At 41.1% G+C, this 19092-nt stretch overlaps 1 protein-coding gene across 8 annotated transcripts in view; it reads left to right on the top strand.

Annotated features, from left to right (window-relative positions):
- SEMA5B (semaphorin 5B) overlaps positions 1 to 19092 on the top strand; it is a 241330-nt gene that overhangs the window by 161647 nt on the left and 60591 nt on the right. For all 8 annotated transcript variants that reach the window (XR_014947901.1, XM_085552293.1, XM_015868672.3 and 5 more), the window contains 3 exons: positions 7106 to 7168; positions 16422 to 16520; positions 17269 to 17482. Coding sequence is in view for 7 of the 8 variants with exons in the window: in XM_085552293.1 (XP_085408419.1) it covers positions 7106 to 7168; positions 16422 to 16520; positions 17269 to 17482 (376 nt within the window). In the remaining variant the exon portion in view is untranslated. The remainder of the gene's footprint in view (positions 1 to 7105; positions 7169 to 16421; positions 16521 to 17268; positions 17483 to 19092) is intronic.

Raw genomic sequence — 19092 nt, 5'->3', positions numbered from 1 at the left:
TACATAGGTTTACACAGGGAGTCCTGAGCCTCAGTGGAGGCTTAGGCACTTACCAACTGCTCTGAAAACTGCAAATGTGGATGGCAAATCTAAATAATCTCATGTTCTCCTTTTGGTGGGATTCAGCATTCGGTTACAAATGTTTTAAACTAGGGTTGCTGAAAGTATACTTAAAGCACAAGTGAGTCAATCCACTTGCTTCAAACGTGAGTTTGAATGTGACCGTACCTCCCCAGGGTTGAGCTGGCTGCTCTGTTATAAGCTGTCCTTTATACCCTAATATTCACAAAGGGCTGCAAATAGCAGGTTGGAACCTGGATGTGACTATATTTGTTGTTTATCTTGAAAAAACATGTTTCCATTTTAGTACTCGGTATGACATGTTTACTGAAACTTTAGACAGTTTTCTTTCATAAGTACTTGTATAGTGTTTTCCATCTGAGCGTGCTGTGGAAAGCACAATCTGTTAAGCCTCATACAATACCCCTTCTAGATAAGGAAAAGCACAGTCCAGAGTTGTAAATTCCTTCCTGACACTGCAGAGGGAGGGGAGGCTGAATTTATGGGCCTGACACTGTTTAATGGAATCCCCTGTAGAACAAGCGGAAGTTGGAGGCACCAAAGCCTGGTTTTGGTTTTGTCTGTCAGACTGTGGCCTTTCCTGGAATGTCAGAAAGGAGATGACTGGATGCATGGCATGGTGCTCATCTCTGCACCCGCTGTCTGTACAGCACTGATTCAGTGGGTGCACACTGTGATATTAGTGAAAAAATGCTATCAAGAACTCATTTTGTGCTACACAGGGAAGTCTTAGCTCCTAAGAAAGCAAAGTTTGGTGCTCAATTCTGCCTCTGACATGCTCAGCGGCTTTTCCTACTCAGTTGACCTCTCTGTACTTGTGATTTTTTCCCTTCCTCCCATGTGCCTGTGTTGTCTGCTTAGTTTGTAAGTGCTTTCAGATAGAAATTCTTTCCCACAGCATGCCTGTATATTGCCTAGAAATATAAGGTCACCGTCTCAGACCATGCCTCTACATGCTCCTGTAATACAAGTGAATAACAAAGGATTGTGAAGCTGGGAGAGGGGGAATTGGTAGTGCTAGTCATCCATGAGCTCAAAGCAACTGACAGTGTTTCCCCTCTGTGTCCTGGGAGCTGGCCTTAGGCACGGGGATAGGATAGCAAGAGGCTGGCGTTTGCTTAAAGAGAAGAGTTCCAGTTCAGAGATTAAAGCAACCAAAACTGGAACTGCTTGTGCATGTTTGCCATCCTCCATCTTTTGAATGCTCCATTCTGAGGCCTTCCCAGCTGACTGGCAATCCAACCTTCCAGTAGCGCATGCAGCCAGGCCCGCCTGTTGACGTGCATGACAGGCACTTTGTTTACATGAAACTTACAGCTTGAGTTTTACTGCATCCCGAAGGCTCTCAGATCACTTAAGGAAAATCAATTAATAATTTGATAAAACACAAAGCAATTCCCTTCGTTCACGTTCCAACCCCCCCCTCCAAACAAATTGACTGAATCCCGCAGTCATCCCTCATACCTGTCACTGCACACAGCAGTGACCTGCAACGTGCATAGTGCAGAACTACTTAATGACGCTTGCCATTATGTCCTTTTGGTATTAGCTATCTGTTTCTCAGACATGTTTATCGTGGTTTTAATAAATTACCCATGTTGGAACTTCAGGAAGGGCCTCCAGGGTATTAAGCTCCTGTGCTCTGTTATTAAGAAGTTGGATTTCAATAAGTTATTGTTTGTAGAGCACTGTAAATGTGCCTCGTCCTTGAGAGACAAAAGGCAATGCTTCTAAAAGGACTTAGCTGTCCACTTGTAGACTTAGGCAGCAAGTCTTTATGGGAAGTTCTGCAGGATTTAATAGTACAGAAGTAAATAAAGTGATGGAGATGTGTTTGCAATATGTTTCATAGAAAACTAAGTTAAACAAGAGCCTTTTCATGGATTTTCTGCACATGGTCTTTAGAACTGTCTTCAGAGAGGTTTCTCTTCTTAGTGCTGGAAGACCTAATTCTTACCAAATTCTTTTAAATGCTCTAGAATTTGCCCGAGTAAGGGCAGATTTACACTTGCACTGTCCTGAGTGGAGATGGTAAGGTACATAGAAATAAACTTACTAAATGGTTTTGTCACCATCATCAAGAAATCTGTCGGTTGTATTTTAGAGGTATAATGTTTGTTCATCGGTGTAGATGAAAAGGGTGAGGCTGGCAACAGGGAGGGCAATGAAGTGGTCCTGGAGTTGCCACAGTATAACAAACTCAGCCTGAATCCTAATTTAGCAAAGTTCTTAAGTAAGTGATTAACTGAACTGGTCAAGTAGGGTTTGTAATTAAATATGTGCTTTACATCCACTCTATTTGGCAGTACTGAATGCAGCTCAGAAACATGGTCCCTCCACGTTCCTCTCTCTCCAGATTTGGAGAGGTTTCCACACCTTGCTATGGGATGAGCTGGTCCAAGAACAGTTTCTAAATGGAAATGAGAAACGTAGGAACCAAAGCCTAGTATTAGTATAAGGACTGTAGGAGCTACTTTTGAAGCAAGTTTTTGTTTTGTTTCTGTTTTTTTCCAGAGGTACATTTCTGTGAACATAGTAGTGCCTTGTGCAGTTATTGGAAAGAAAGATGTAAATAAATACAAGGAAAAAGAAATAGTTCTGCCAGCTCTGGTCTCCGGTGCACAATAACTGTCATCTCACACCACCTCCTACCCTCCTTCCTCATGTATAACTCAGCAAAGGGTGATGTGACCAGCAGGCTCTGCATAGGGTGCATGCATGGCATGAGCAGAGAGCTGAAATCACCTCTTGCTCCTCAGGCAGATTGAAGAGCCTCCTGTGTGTGCTGCAGGGGAATGATAGAAATGGGAGCTCCTGCTGCCTGCAGTCCCCACAGGCTCGAGCTGGGACATGCAGTGCTACTTTGGCATTTGCTGATGTTAGCAGGAACCTCACAGCTCTTGCTTTTCTGTAGTAATCCTGTACTTGTTTGTTCATCTCCTTCCAAGCATACACAGCGTATATGTTTGTATTACACTTTTTCCCCCCACTAATAGGAGAGAACAGCGTGATTCTGAGTCTGACCTCAGGCATGCAAGGCTGCCAGGAGCTTTGTACAGAGCACTTACTTAATGGAAGTGAGTTGGTAACAGATGGATAGGTTTGCATTAAGGGAGTTTAGAAATTAAGAATGGGTTTAATTTGTCCAATAAATATAGAAGTAACCTATTCTTATCCAGTCTTCACTTTCTAGTTTTAATGCAGAGATTTGGGGCTTTTTTAGCACAAAAAATAACTTAGCAATCTGTCTTGTGCAAGTACAGTGAAGGGATTAGTGTATGCTTAATCTATTAAATTCATATGTGGTGCTTTAAATAATTATAAATTGCTGGCCTGAACATAAAAGCTGGTCCATAGAAGTCAAGGAGATTTTCACATCAGCATTTGAGAATGCACGTAACTATTGATAACAGGATTTGCTAGTGACAGACAGGTACTTTGGATGCCAACACTGGGACATGCAGGTAATTAAATAAATGTATCTAGAAAGCTTCTCTCAGCAGTGTGTGCTGAATAACTGATTTGACAGCATATGATGAGCTAGAATTTCTAGATTACTGTTGATCTGCATTCTGAACTTGGAGCAAACTGTGATGCTCATAATTAGAAGAGACGTTAACTCTTTCTTTCTCTGCTTCGCTTCAGCATTTGAATGCTCAGATATGCAATAAGCATTAGCCACTGTTGTCCATTTCTGTTAATTTTCTTGTTGGCCAGTGTAAGACTGCGTGCACATGGTTGTGTGACTCTCCTCTCTTGTTTTTTGGGGAAAATCAGCCTACACAGAGCTAAAGTCCATGTAACTGTGCTGAATGGAAGGCACATTAATTGCACTTTCAGTTCAGGAACAAAGTTGCCTATACACACAGCTGGGCAGTCCTGCTCAGGGTTTGCATTGCTCTTGTCTTATGCTACAGTTGCAGCCCTGAGCTGGTTGTTTTATTCACGTCATATGAATCTGGTGTTCTTCCGTTCTGCACTTGGGCCTTGTGACTGTAAATGAGGTATTCAGAGTGGCTGGGAGCACTATTAGAAACAGCCTTTCTTTCAGAAAAGTGTGTTTTCGTGGTTACTTAAGGATGTGGCAGGTAGGAAGGAGCCAGGAGAAAGTACATACTAACCTGCATTTGTATGTGGTCTTCCTGCCATCTTTGTCGTATCTTCATCAAGGCTTTGTTTTCCATGACCCATGCCATGAATTTAATTTTTTTTAATTGTTATTTTATTGCTAAATGGGTTCAGAGTTTTCCATTCTACTGCTTTGTATGGGCAGGAGGTACAAAAATAATCCCAAATAACTTTTTTGGAGCTGGGAAATCTAAATGACCCGGTCAGCTGAGAAAATGAATCATAAATTCAGGATAATGACCCAACTGGGTGACCAGAAATGCCTGATGGTTACAAATTGTACCTCAGCCAAGAGTGCAGAGGCAGCTTTCATCAGCAAGAAGAAATAGTATTCATTTAGTTTATTGAGGTAGATGAGGAAAGGCGGGGAAGACAGTGAAGACTTTGTGCAAAAGCTGGCTATTGAGAAGCATTAAGATTAGGTAAGGAGGTAAAGGAACAAAACATCCCTTAGAGTGCTTGGTCTTACATGAGTGTAAGCAGGTGTCTGCATCACTGGGTGCACACAGGCACACTCCAAATAAGAAATCTTTCTGAAGGTATCTCCACTGAATGACTAGGATGCTGTTTGATTTAGAGGCCAAATCAATCTCAGGGAGAAGAAATAAACATAATTTGCAAAGGAGAGGGCTGAAAAATGAGTGAGATGAAGGAAACAAAGCACCAGTATTACAGGGAGTTTGTACAGAAAAGCTCAGGACAACAGAGATGAACAGAAGGTATATGTTCTGATCTGAAAAGATACCTGATCAATCAAATAAAGCAATCAAGCCAGGCTGGAAAGCTTATGTGAAGGAGCCTGCCCAGGACCTCTTACCAGGTGCAATCCAAAGGCCATGGCTACAGTTGTGTGGGCAGCCTGGCAGAAGGATTTGTCTAGGCATTAGCTGTCTGGTGCACGTTCATGCCCTGAAGTACAGTTATTTAAACACACATTTACTGCTTGGCCTTGCAATTATATTTTTTATTATTGACGTGATGTTCTGCTTTGCAGGGCAATAAATATTTTCTTTGAGTCACTAGAGGTCATTGAAGTCGTTGAGCCCTCGACTAGTTTCTCCCTGCCCCACCAAAGATGTGTGAGATTTGTAAAATATGCTCTGAATTGCCATATTGCTTAATTATCCTCCTAGCTCTAATGGAGTGCACCCTGACTAATGGTGCAGTCACAAACAACATGTTCTCATAATTTGGGCTATCACCAAGAACTTCTGTTATCACTAAGACTCATCAAGGTGGTGCTTCAGAAGGCTGAAGGGCACTGTTGCCTAATAAAATAAAATGTTTTGGCACCAAAAACATAGCTGGAGGGGATCAGTGCTCTGACATGAGCAATGTTTACAATGTGCCTTAGAGCTCTGCGTGCAGGTGTCTGGCAGGAAGAGCAAAGTGTCCCCTAGGAGACCAGATTCATCTCTGTAGCTTTACTACAGTTCCAGAGGACCCAGAGTATTTGCAGAGAAGCAGCACTGATTTCAGTAGTAACCAATGATTTTTGTTTTCATTTTGTCCTGTCAAGCACTGTTAAGTTAAAAGTGAGCTGTATAATGGTGAGTGCTCTGTCCCTGTTTTTGAAATGGAAAAAGAAGTCACCTAATAACGTATCTCTTTTCTGAAGTTGTTTTGTATAAAGCTTCTCAAAAATTGATCTGAGGTCCAAAACCACAGTGGATAGATGAGAATGTGAACCAGAGACCAAAAGACCAATGTGCAGTTGTTTCACAGATGTCAGAGGTTCCTAGAAGTCGCCAGTCAAAATTCCTTGCTCTGTCATGGCTTATCGAAGGGAGCTTTCCCATCTGATGATATATCCCTCCTCAGGATATAGCTAAATGATCTTTTCCAGAAAGGACTTATTCTACCACTCACAAAAACACTTTTCAGATACAAGCTTTTGGCCTTCAGACCCAGTTGGACATCAGTGCTTGGGAGATATTTCCCAAGAGACTCCCAGAGAAACATCTTTACTCTTCTCCCACCAGATCTTTGCATGTACTTACAAGGGCTCACCACAAGCCAAATGGAATGGGATGCTCAGCTAATGAACAAGACACCATTTTTTTGGGATGAGGAACAAGTACCCCTTTTCCAAATGTTGTATGTAAATGCATTTCCTGCGTCATTGTGTTTCTTGTGGTTATGAACAAACGTCTTCATGAAACTGAGTTTTTGGTGGTGATTCATTCTTTCTTCTTAGTAGTCTCTTCTATTTCTCCTGCAAAAAGTAGGATTTATCATGTGCCGAGAGGACAATTTCTATGGAAGCCCAGTATTAAAAATAAATAAATAAATAAATATTGGCTGTAGTGAAAAATTTCAAGAGTTCAGATCTGAGCCAGCACTTTTCTCCACAGCAGGATGTGATTCCAATTCTATGGCACTACAAATCACTATCCAACTTTTCCTCGCTTCCTGTCTCTCTGGGTTTTGTCCATCCTCCCTCAATACTCATTTGATTCAGCTCACTTCAGTACAAGATTACTTCAAAGGTGATAATCTTGGGGGTGAGTTTAAGGAGGCCATCATATCTGTACAGGACAACTTGGTTTTGCCATAGGGGAGCTTTTCATTTTGGTGATGAAAGCTGGTGGTTTTAGGTGTTTTGAGAAGGGGTGAGGGCTTATGGAACTTGTGTCTTGGACCTTCCAGTTGAATGATAATCAAAAGTTGTATTTCCATGTAAATCAAACGTTCCAGTTGCTTCTGCTTCTGGACATTTCATCTTTTTGTCATTTGTGTGCACAGTGAGCACAGTGGGTGAGATATGTGTTTACTGTCACCACACAGCTTGTAAATGGGGCTGTATAAATTAGCTGGAGGTACTTGCTTTTGTGCTGGAAGTCTCAGATTTGGTGGTTTGTGGCGATGTCTTAATCTGTCCATTTTGGTTTCTCAGGCAACAGCATGGGGTTCAGATGAAGACACCAGGAGGTCCTGTCAAAGTAAAGGGAAAACAGAGGTAAGTTATGCTTTGCTACAGAGATATAAACTTACTCATACTTTACATTATTCCATTAGAAATCCACATAGGAAGCATCCGACATCAGCTTGGGTTTGTAAATTTTCAAAAGTTAACACCTCAAGTGCATGAACACCATAGAGTAACCATTTCAAAGGCTCCCCATCCAAGTTATTAGGCATGCTCTATGTGAAATGTAAAGGTAACATAACTTCTGTGGAGGACACAATTTGTGATATATCAAGGAGAAGAATGGGGACAAGCCCAGGGTAATATCTTGCAGAGGCGTCTGAGTCTGATCAGGTGGCTTAGTTTCAGGACTCAGCAGTGAGCTACTGACATTTGGCCGCATGGGCCTGTATTGGATATTTGTTTGCTGTTAAGCTCCATCTTTGTGTGATTCATTTGAAAGCGAGAATTGAATGCTTGAACACTGCGGTTCTCTTCGTGTGGAATACCACAGTACTCCTTAGGATGCTGGTGCTGTCTGCTAGTCTGTGGTTCAAAGCTAGAATTTTGCCCATACTACCCACAAAATCTGGAGTTTGCAGGCATTTCTGACCAGGTCCTCTTCTATCACGTTTCTGAGAAACTAAGACAAATGTATGTATGTAAAAGAAGGAAATGCTGTAATTTTTTAAATCTGCTGTTGATACTGTTCATAAATGTTCAGACCTCAACTGAGAGTGTTATGTTGTCGTAAATACTATTCCATGAAGAGCTTTATGTACAAAGCAAAGGAGCTGGACGAAGGATGAAAGCATTAAGCATCATCTTTGCTGTAGACTTGGACAGTCAAGCAGAGGGCAGTTGTGTAGCTTGCCCAACACTGGAGCTCTGCCAAGTCCAGTTCAGTTGTTCAAATGTGGGATTATTTGATCTTTCATTGTCTGCTTTTTGTTTTTTTTTAATAACAGACTTAATGTGATTACTGTATTAGCCTGTGTATACATGAAATTACTAGCTTGAATTGTGCAAGATGGGCAACAAAGAGGTTCATGTAGTTGTAGAAAAAAGGAATATGTCTATCCCAGAACATCTTTCTGAGTGCTGTAGAAGATCTACATTATGTAGGAAAACACAATGGAAGAGAAATAGGTTGTGTGAGGTAAACACCAAAAGAGGACAGACAGAATTAAAAACCTCTAAAACCCGGGACAGAAGGAATTTTTGGTCTTTGTACTTTAAAATGTATATTCTTACAAAAGGATTTTACTGATTTTACTCTTTTTTTCCCTACTGTAAAAGTTTTTGAGACTTAGATCATACTCCATTGTTCCTGAAGAATCTGAATTTATAACCCAAAATTATTTTGTCATCCCCCAGATAAAACCTTATGAGACTCCATGCACTTGACTGAACACATTCTAGGATAATTTCAATTTATTATTTTTACTGTCATGCCAAAAGAAAGCAGTGATCTGAGCATCTTTGCTTCTGCTGCTTCTGCCTCTGCACACTGTAAAGACTTTGCCAAATATTTCTTGAAGATGAGGCCTGAAGCAACTGAGTTTATGCTGGTTGTGATCCAGAGCTTGAAATTGTTTGGTAGGTGCGTGGACCTGGGGTGTGCAGATCTGAGGAAAAGTAATTAATCAGGTTGTTAGACACTTCTTGACATACAATTAATGGCAAATGTGGGTGTGGGCTAAGAATCTGTCAAGAGAAACATCCAAAGAAAGGCAGAAGGATTCTGCAGTAGTTAAGTAAACTCAGATCTCCCAAGTCTGTACCTACTCTAGTCTGTATGTCCATGGACAGATCCCTCTTGGAGAGCCTACACATTCAGTGCTCGCTATGCTGTAGAGAGATGACAGAGTGCTAGCTCCCAGGAATACAGAGCTTAGCTAGTAGGTGATGAGCTCTACTGTAGCTGAGAAGTCCATCTCTAACCCATTGTCTTTGCCCTTGGCTGGTTAAATGCATCAAGTAAGGGCAGCACTAATGTGAGTGTTTCTATTTATGCTTTGTGATGGCAGTGCATGAAGAGGAGCTCCATTAGCCTCAGCTCTGCTTTGTCAGAACTTGAATTACGGTAGTCTTCTACCTAGCACAAATGATTTGATGATCAATATACTAAGGATTGTCAGGCACTTGGATATGTGGTGATAAAGGCTAGAATTAATGAGAACCTTTGGCTTTTATATTAATTCACAGTGTAGTTTGGGTAAGTTATATGACTGGTTCATTTTCTTTGCCCATTTAATAAAGTAGGTGTTTTAAGGTGGAAGTTTTCAAAGCTACACAGTGTATTAAAATGCCTTTTTCTTATGCCTGTTGGGTATCTAAATCAAATTCTTCCCACTGCTTAGAAAATCTCTTCTTGAAACGCCTAGAGCTTTACCAAAAGTAAAATAAGAAATACGAAAGTAAAAGCAGCAAAATAGGTATCACAGAAATATAGTTACTATCACTCCGCATTTGAATACCTATTGGCTAGAGAAAATGGAGATGAGACATCTGGTTTCCAGATTTAAGGCTAGAAGGTACTATCAGGTCTCTTCTCTGACTCTTTATGTAGTTCAGACCACAAATTTCAACTGATTATTCCATCACTGAGCTTAGTAACTTGTGTTTGGCTACTGTACCTTCCTGAAGAAGGCAGAAAGTTGTGACCATCAGGTCTGAAGCAAATGGGACAACTGCATGGTTTGCTGGCTTGTTGAAATGACCAGTCACCTTCTCTGTTAACGGCATGTGCTTTATTTCCTCTTTGAATCTGGCCTCAGTTTCAAGTGGCTTTATCATTTTGGTAACGTAAAAAGCTGAGTTCTCCAAGTCCTTCTCTAAGTCATTTTTCCACTGCCCTTGAGTATTCTTTGTGTCTGCTTTCTGCACACTCCAATTTTTTACTTGTAGTCCCTTGTCAGTCTCTAATGCCTGAATGTGATTAAAATAGTCCTCTTTTTCACCCTCTTCTCATATACCCAGCAGTTTCATAAGCTCTTCTGTCATAGGAGATCATGCAGAATTGCCTAGTCACTCTGACCACTAAATACTTTTCCCAGTTGCTCATTTGGGGCAGTAATGTCCAAGGCTGTAGAGTTCTTTTGTTCCTTGGTCTTTAATTTATATCTTTTTTAAAAAGTATTTTGTTTGGGGCCAGGTCACCAACTAACATATATCCCTGCTTTGGCTTCATTGGTAATTGTTATTTACCTAATCTTTGGGTTATCCACAAATGTTGGCTTAAAAAGAATGTTGATTCTGGACTAGTACCTTGCCATCTGGGTCCCTGCATGAATAACAAGTCTGTGAATAATTTCTCACCGGAGGACCTTTCTTCAGTCTACTAATTTATCAGATTTTAATCCATTAATGTTATATGTTCTTGAACCTGATTTTAAAAATAACTCTCCACTATAAGTCATGTGGTATTAAAACAAATACTTCAGAAAAAAATACTTCTTTTTCACTTATGTTGCTATTTTTATGAACCAAAGCTTGTGATTTCCTCAAAGAATTGCATATGCTTTGTTTGCTACATCTCTGGAGATCCATGCTGGCTTCCACTCATAATTATTCCTATTTTTGCAGCTTTTATAAAATACATTCTGATCAGCACCTTAAAGTTCTCCCCTGGAAACCATCCACCATACTGAGAAATACTGCAGAGAACAAAATCAATGCTATGCTGCCTTTCTTTTTGTCTTCCAAGTGCCATCACCCAGAGGTTGTAGTTAAAATGAGCGATAGATAAGAGCACAAGGGGAGGAGGTGCCACTAGATAAGATGTGTTTGATTTCATTAGGAGTTACTCAGCTTCTAGTTTGTAATTAGCTTGTTTCTACATAGCAGTCCCCATCCACCACATCCACGGAATTTTGCCTGACGTGGAAAATTGTGGCTTTCTAAACAAGAGTCTTTTTTTTATGCTTAAGAATAGAATAATGTGTTAGTTTCACACAAGCAGCACACCACCATACCACAGAATCATAGCAGTTGGAAGGGACCTCTGAATATCATCTGGTCCAGCTACCCAAAGAGTCAAAGGGAACCATTTGTGAAAATGACTGTGATCTGGCACTAATGTGCTGATCTAAGAAATCTGTTATCAAAGAGAAATGTATGATAGGGTATGCACTTACTGTTTATCCCAGTCTGGTTGTCTCCCTTTTTTTGTATGATGTCCCCATACAAGCATGATTCATAGTAGGTTACAGGGAATTCTAGCCCAAGTCTTCAGAGCAGCTAAATGGGTTAAGTGCAGAAGTTGCTAGGATAATGGAGGAGTCTGGTATTTCAGGCCTCTGTCCTGAAAAGGATATGCTGCCTGATTATCTAATGTAGCCAGGAATCTCCGTGCCACTTATAAAAATAGACATCCAAACATAACAGGTGCCATATAAATCCACAGGTAAATACATGTAGTTGAGAGGCAGTCACGTAGATGTTTTTTTCCCTTTCAAACTGTTTCAAGAAATCCAAAACTACATTCATAATACTTCTGCAAAGCATTCAGTTCTGTAGCCCCAAAATTTGACTCAGAGTCCATTAAAGAAAACTTAGCTGGAAAATCATTTGCAGTTCTCTTTGGTGTATATTGGATTCAAAGGAGAAAGACAGCTTGGTCAGAGACTTGGCTTAAGTTGATTATTAAAATTGGTTGCCCAAAGAAATAAACACAGACTTCTAAAAACACGTTAATAAGTGTTTGAACATGTTAGATATGATTGTTTTTAAACAAATTGGATGAATTGCAACAAATAAGTGTTTGCCACACTCTAAAATGTGATTGCAGGAATAACACAGAGTTCTGCTGGCTGATTCTCTGAATTGTAGGGTGTATTTCACAGCCAGTATATCCAGTTTTATAATAAAAGGCATTTTAGATGGTTGGTGTAGGTATTAAGTACATCTAAATGCACCAGAGCATCTAGTAGTTGAGGAGCAGGAAGGCCAGTGAAGTTGGACCTGGTGATTCAGTGGAGAGACTGAACTCTTCCCACCATACTGCAGAAAACAGGAATAATCAGGCATCCAACAGAGCAATAACCCTCTCTGGATATAGCTGCCCACACATTGTTGCCTGAGTGCTTTTGTCTACCCACAGTGATTCCATATAGGTGTTGGGCAGACGTGGCTATGCGAGTAATGTGCAGGACAGCTTGGATCGGTAGGGATACATCCTCCCATCATGGTAATGTCTCCTGAAACAAGAATTCCCCTTTTTGCAGAGCATGGATTTTTTATGGTAGTCTTGATGTAGCCAAAAGTAATGTAAAAGAGGAACAAGTTTTGCAAGAAGTAACTCCTTGCCCCTAGTGATGCAGCTGGTAAGAACAGGCAGGCTTTGGGTCATTGCTGACCAGGTTTCTATAAGTTTTTGATAAAATTTGCTATTTCTACTCTAAATGTCCTTTTTCTCCATATACACTCCCGTCTACCTGTTTTATCTCACTATGTTCTGGCCTCAGTGAACTCCTGGCAGGGAGTTCTGCGGATTAATTGCACGTTGTGTGAAACTATTTTCATTATTTTGTAGCTCTGTCAGAAGGTCGTAACTGTGTCTTTGCCAAGTTTCATCCCATTTCTCCTCTTATCGACTCTGGCCTAACCCCAAAATAAATTTCTCTATTCTGAAGAGTTTGCGCTCCTTTACTGAGGACAACAGACTTTCTGAAACAGCTATTTTCCTGATAGAGCATGTAACTGTGTTTGTAATGTATGATTAGAATGTATTGATTAGTATGGGGTGAAATAGTGTTAGCCTGGAAAGATAATAAAAAACAAGATCTCTGAAAACAGATCTTGAGTGGTTTATTCAGAGTAAAAGCTAATTAAAGCAGTGCCTATATACAACACTTGAAGTAAAAAATATATCTGTACAATGAGACTAAGGGCTTGTAACATTTTTGAGCTCCTGTGTTCAGAGATGACAGATGACATGACTCAGGCAGCACCTACAGCTGGCTTATTCTGTACATCCTGAAAACATTGTCTTGACTTTTACCTCAGACTGAAGCCAGCAGGAGTTCAGCCCCTCCATTTGCCAATCTGTCCGCACAAATGAAGGGAGAAGCACTCTTGGTTCTTGGGTTAGAAATGTGCTTTCAAAGCAGCCTGACATCTGTATTGCTGGAAAATGGCTTGCTCCTGTCCACAGTGGTGGGCATTATGGCCTTCACAGGCAGACACAGATAGAGCTAAATGTTGTGAAAATGAAAGAAATGAGAACAGGCTTAAAGTGAAGAGGGGTGTGAGGAGCTTCAGTAGAGTTTATGCTCTTACAAACGGTGAGACATATATACCCTGTAGGGTTGAGCATTATAACTCATGTGCTCTTTCTAGGTAAACAGGGGTCTTTAGGCTAGGAGAAAGTGATTTCTGCTTAGTCTAAGGCTGTATCTACAATAATGGACTGGTACCAGATAATTCTAAAGGAGTGAGAACTGTAGAATCAGTACCATGTAATTCTGAAGAAAATTGGAGTTGTGCTTGATGCTCTGGCAGTGAGCCACAGGTTTTTAACAGCTCTGCCATATATTTAATGATAATCCCAACTAATATAACTGGGTTATTCTCATTAACCGCATAAATATTGAGTCTTCCCCCTTTATTTAAGTCCTTAATCTCATGATCCCAATAATATCTTCTGGTGATGAGCTCTGCAGCTTGATCATACACAGATTGAACTGTCTACTCCATAATGTGAGAGCGGGATCCAAATACTGTTTTGTCTGGAAAGAGCTGGGGTTCAAGCTTGCCAGTTTTTCCAGCTGTGTTAAAGTCCATTTGAATTTTGACTACTGCATACTGAGCTTTCCAGCCACGTGAAAGAAACTGCACTGAGTAGTTCCTATTTTCTGTACATGTTTATGAAATAATTTTACTTACCATTTGCCTCAGCTACAGATTATTGTAAGAGCAGCATGGTGGCTGACTTATCAGAGCAAATCCAGGCTGGCTTGAAGAACACAGAAAGAAACCTGTTCCTTTCTAGTTATTTTGAGAACAGGGTAGAAAGGGGATCTAATGTAGATTTCAGCAACAGTGAAAAATCCCACAAGCTGGAACATTTAAGTGGTATAACTTCTTCTTTGCTTTTCTTGGGGTTTTTCATAGGTTGGTAGTGGGTACAGCAATAAGAAGTACTGGATGATCACAGTATTCCTCTTAAAGCCAGGCAGGTTAGAGAGATGGAGTCCGGTAGTTAAATCTTTGTTGCTGTCTTTCTGGATCTTCTGTCATTCAGTGTGTCACCATGGCAAACCCAGTAACACCTGTGTGTTTCAATTCCCTGAACCAAGAGAACAGGGAAGATAATGGACATCCATTTCATACTTATTGATGTACAAATTGCTTTGAGACCATTGGATGAAAAGTGCATGTTATCCTTGCTTTTCCTTTAAAAGTGTGGTGTGCTTTCACCACCATTAGTAAGGCAAGTCCAGGGAAAAAGCCTATTCAAAACCTGGATGGTTAATTCATAGGAATAATTACGGTTGGATGTGGCCCACACCTAGGAGCATTATTATCGAAACAGAGTAGAAAGCACCTATTGGGCATCCCAGTTCCTGCCTTTTACAGTTAGCGACGTAATCATTGGGTCTGGTGCATTCAGCTCCCTGAAAAGTATCAGCTGTGTCAAGTGTTTCCAATCTAATACCTCATCTGTACTGACTGTGCTCTTTTGCACTTAGCTAGCACAGTTGGGAATAGGCTGGAAGTCACAGATGAAATATTTTGGTGCAGATTCAGACAGCAGCAGATACATTTGCTCAGTATGGTTTCTCTCCTGTTTCAGTAAGTGACCTCTGCTTTTGACTGGATGGGTACAAATAAAACGATGCTTAATTAGGCTAAAATAAGGATCTTAGCAGCATCCTTACTGACCTGGTCTACTATGTACTGAAGCAACACGTGTAGTAGACTTCAGAAAAACATCCAGCTTGGTCTCAGAGAGAAATTCTTGTTTTTATGTGCTAGCTTCTCAGCTGGGAGCATTTCTATAGAAAATAAAGCTTGTTAATCCATAATATAGGTCTGTGCAAAGAAGAAAATTCTGCAAATTAGGATTTTAGATTAGGCCAGGCTGGCTATGGTCTTCTCCATTCCAAAGCAAGTCCCAGTCGCTGGTCTGTGGCTGATGCTAGTGGGTTTCTTCTAAATGCCATCCTTCATCAACTTGATTTCCATATACCAAATGAAAGAAGATAGAACTTAATCCAGCTAAGCAAGCCTCTTCCTTTCCAGAGGATGCAGAGTGTTTTTATGCTGCTGATTCTTGCAGATGAAGTCTTCAGGGAAATGCTCAGCAGCGTAGAGCACTGCGAGACTGGGGAGCTCACAGAATGAATGCTGCTTGCAGAAGAGGTGTCTGCAGCTGTAGGCTCAGCTTAGTGGCAAATTATGATCTATTGAGGTAGGAAAGCAAAGCAGCTGGGATAACTCAGCCTACATTGGTCTTTTAACAGGTTTCTTCTTTTCCCAGGTAGCGATGATAGGATAAGAGAAAATGGCCTTAAGTTGTGCCAGGAGAGGTTCAGGTTGGATATTAAGAAAATTTTCTTCTCTGAAAGAGTGGTGATGCACTGGCACAGGCTGCACAGGGAGGTGGTGGAGTCACTGTCCCTGGGGGTGTTCAAGAACTGTGGAAATGTGGCACTGAAGGACATAGTGGCACCATAGGGTTGGGTTGGGGTCAGAATGAGTGTTCTTAGTGGTCTTTCCAACCTTAATGATTCTATGAAATGGTCATGCAGTTGCAAAGAGGGGATTTGCCATTTGTCTCTTCCTGTACTGAAAGGGAAACTCCTTCCACCAAGGAAAATACTGAGCATAGAAGCTTTTTTTGGAAGGAATGACAGGCTGTCAAAGCACAAGATTATCTTGACCAGACCAGAATTGAAGAGAAATTCCTGAAGTTTGTGTCTGGGTAATGCCAATGCCGGGAAAAACAGGGCAGAAATATCATGAAAAGGGGGAAGATTCCTCCTCCAGTCTAAGTGGAGCACAGAAAGAGACAGTTGTGTAGCTAACACAGAATCAACCTGATAGATAAAATCCTAACCAGAGACTGTTTGTACAGGGCTATGATTAGAGAAGTAAATAGCAATTTTGGCTTGCTTGCTGACACTACTGACTCCCTGCAGCTGAGAGCTGCTGCAGAGCTTGATGCAACAAATCTTGGTCAAAGTTAGCGCTAGGGAAGGTGCATTCCAGCTGTAATGCAGGTACTTTAAAAAAAGTAGTAAAGAACCCCACAGTTTCCTTTTCAAAATTCATTTGTCTTTGTCTTGTGTCCTTACAGGAAGAGTGCCAGAACTATGTCCGAGTGCTGATTGTTTATGGCAAGAAGGTTTTTACCTGTGGTACCAATGCCTTTTCACCAGTGTGTTCCAGTCGTCAGGTCTGTTTTACCTCTTTTGAGGTGATGGAGAGGGCTGTATGCATGTGCTGGGGATAGCCAGTCATTGGCAGTGCATCACAGTAGCAGAGAATATGTTTCAAATCCATTTGAAACATGATATTGTTCTGATTTTGGTCTTTGGGACTCTTTGGGTTGCTTTAGCGGTGGGTGTATCCACAGGTGGGGAGCAAAATCTGTTGTGGACCAGGTAGATCTTGACAAGGTACTGCTTGTGTAGGCCTTGGGTAGACTGCTGGAAATGGGCAGTATATACAGGCTTAGTTGTGAGTGCCTCCTGACCCGAATACTTACATATTTCATTCAAAATAAATGGCAAAACTCCCCTTGGCTTCAAGGAAGGTGGGAGTGGGTCCAGAGTAATGTTAATGTTCATATTTTTTAATGCCTGTAAAAATTCAGAAGGTGTCTGTGGAAGGTTAAAAATCTGTGCTAGCAAGAGGAGCACCTCATTACCCTGAGTGGGTTGGGCTCTGTAGGCTTTATTGGCAGGGGAATCACCCTTCTACAGAGCAGTGGGATCAGTGAGGCTCAGACACAGCTTCTTACAGTGGCAAGCGATGTATGCAAAGATCAATCTACAGTCATTGCTGGTATTACTTTTTTTCTAGCTTCCTGTTTTTTACAACCAGGGCTTTGCTTGTAGGTACTCATCAGTAAACAGAATTGTCTATACCAGTACAAAAGCCAGCTGCTCTTTACATTGTCTCTTCTCTTGTTTTAAATACAGGTAGGAAATCTTAGCAAGATCATTGACAGAATAAATGGAGTGGCTCGGTGCCCGTATGACCCCCGGCATAACTCAACAGCTGTGATTACATCACGAGGAGAGCTCTATGCTGCAACTGTAATTGATTTCTCTGGACGGGATCCTGTTATTTACCGCAGCCTTGGAAATGTTCCCCCACTCAGGACAGCACAGTACAACTCCAAATGGCTCAATGGTAAAGTCATGTGGGTCGTATCTGAGCAAGAGATGTGTTAAAGTCAACTTGGCAGGCTTGTAAATCTTTCCCTCTGTTTTTATGTTGGAATCCAGAGTTACAGTGGGGATGGACTTCTACTGTAATAGTCGGTGCAGCTTGGAAGATGTTAAAAAATAGCCTGGAAGTTGGTATTGAGTATGGAAAGTGGGACTTACAGGCTACTTAATACATGAGTCTGTCCTCTAAGGTGACCAAACACATCCCTTTAACAAGAAAATCCTTCGAAGATTTGAAGATCTTATTTGCATAAAGCCTTGTATTGTTGACCTAGCTCTGCAATTTACTGAGCACCCTCTACTTCCACTGACTCAGCTGAAAATGGTTGGTGAAATGTATGATCAGTCCGAAAATGAGAAATTTCACAGCAAGTTATATTACGCGTAAACTCATGCTGTTGTGGATTTATAGTTATTAAAAGCATGTGTTACCCCAGTGAGATAATACCATGCATTAAGCAAGCTATAGAATTTCAACTGGTAGTTCCTGCACTGAGCTGATATCTTCTGACTGAACATCTTGACAGAGCAGACTTTTGGCCTAGCTACACTGACTAGATATTCAGAATGTTCCTGTTGGATTCCAGAACCTTTTGATCAAGAACACAAACAGTAGAGCATAATGAGCTTAATGAGACCAAATTAGGCTTCTGCAGATATTCATATATGAAGTCAGCACAAAGAGTAGAAGTCATAGGAGGATGTCATCGAGCAAGACTGAAATAGGACTAAGATGTAGTGTAACATATACATTCAGTAGAAGTAGGTGCCTGTTGTCTGTGCACAAATTAAGAATTCAGAAGGAAGTCTCATTGGAAGTGGGGAGCTTAAAGATGGACAAACGGAAACTGAGTTTCTAGGCTGTTGTTGGAAAAGCCACTGTGACTGTTGGATTTATGAGCTTGTGCAGTGTTGGTGACTATGCAGTAATTTCATCTTCTTTTAGCCACTTTTCAACAAGAAACAAAAAACTGTTGATGATTCAGAGAAGAGCCATAGAGTGATTTGAAACTTGGGAAGTTTGCCTCACAGTGAGAGACTTAAGGAGCTCAGTGTATTTATCTTTCTGAAAAGGAGATAAAAGGCGTTTTGCTCGTGATATGGAAGTACTTACATCAGGAGAAGATCTCCAGCAGGATGAAGTTCTTTAATCTAGCAGACAAGTCATGACGAGAGCCTGTCATTGAGAACTAAAACCAGATATTGTCGAATAGAAGAAGTTGTTCAGATTACAGCTGGGACAGTCTTTAGTTATTTGAACAAGTCACCAAGGAAAGTGGTAGATGTGACTTCGTCCTGTAAGATCAGATTTTCTTTGAAAGACGTGGTCTAATTCACCTGCTAGTTGTAGGATCCAGTGGTGGACTTGCAGGCTGTAATTCTCTGGTTTGCTAGACAAAAGGCCAGACTGGTGATCACAACAATCCCTTTAAGGTTCACGGTTTGTTTGTAAACTTGGTCAGAGATGCTTTGCAGTGCTCTCCCCTTTCTACCTTGTTCTACCTCTGAAAGCTGCCTTGCAGCACCATCAGCCTGCTTTCTTCTCCCTCTGCCAGACTCTGTTCTCCTATC

This window comes from Coturnix japonica, chromosome 7, assembly GCF_054131305.1.
Source record: "Coturnix japonica strain WE chromosome 7, WE-NBRP24, whole genome shotgun sequence".
Lineage (NCBI taxonomy): Eukaryota > Metazoa > Chordata > Aves > Galliformes > Phasianidae > Coturnix > Coturnix japonica.
The sequence above is the reverse complement of the archived record's forward strand: the minus strand, read 5'-3'. Positions and strand labels throughout refer to the sequence as shown.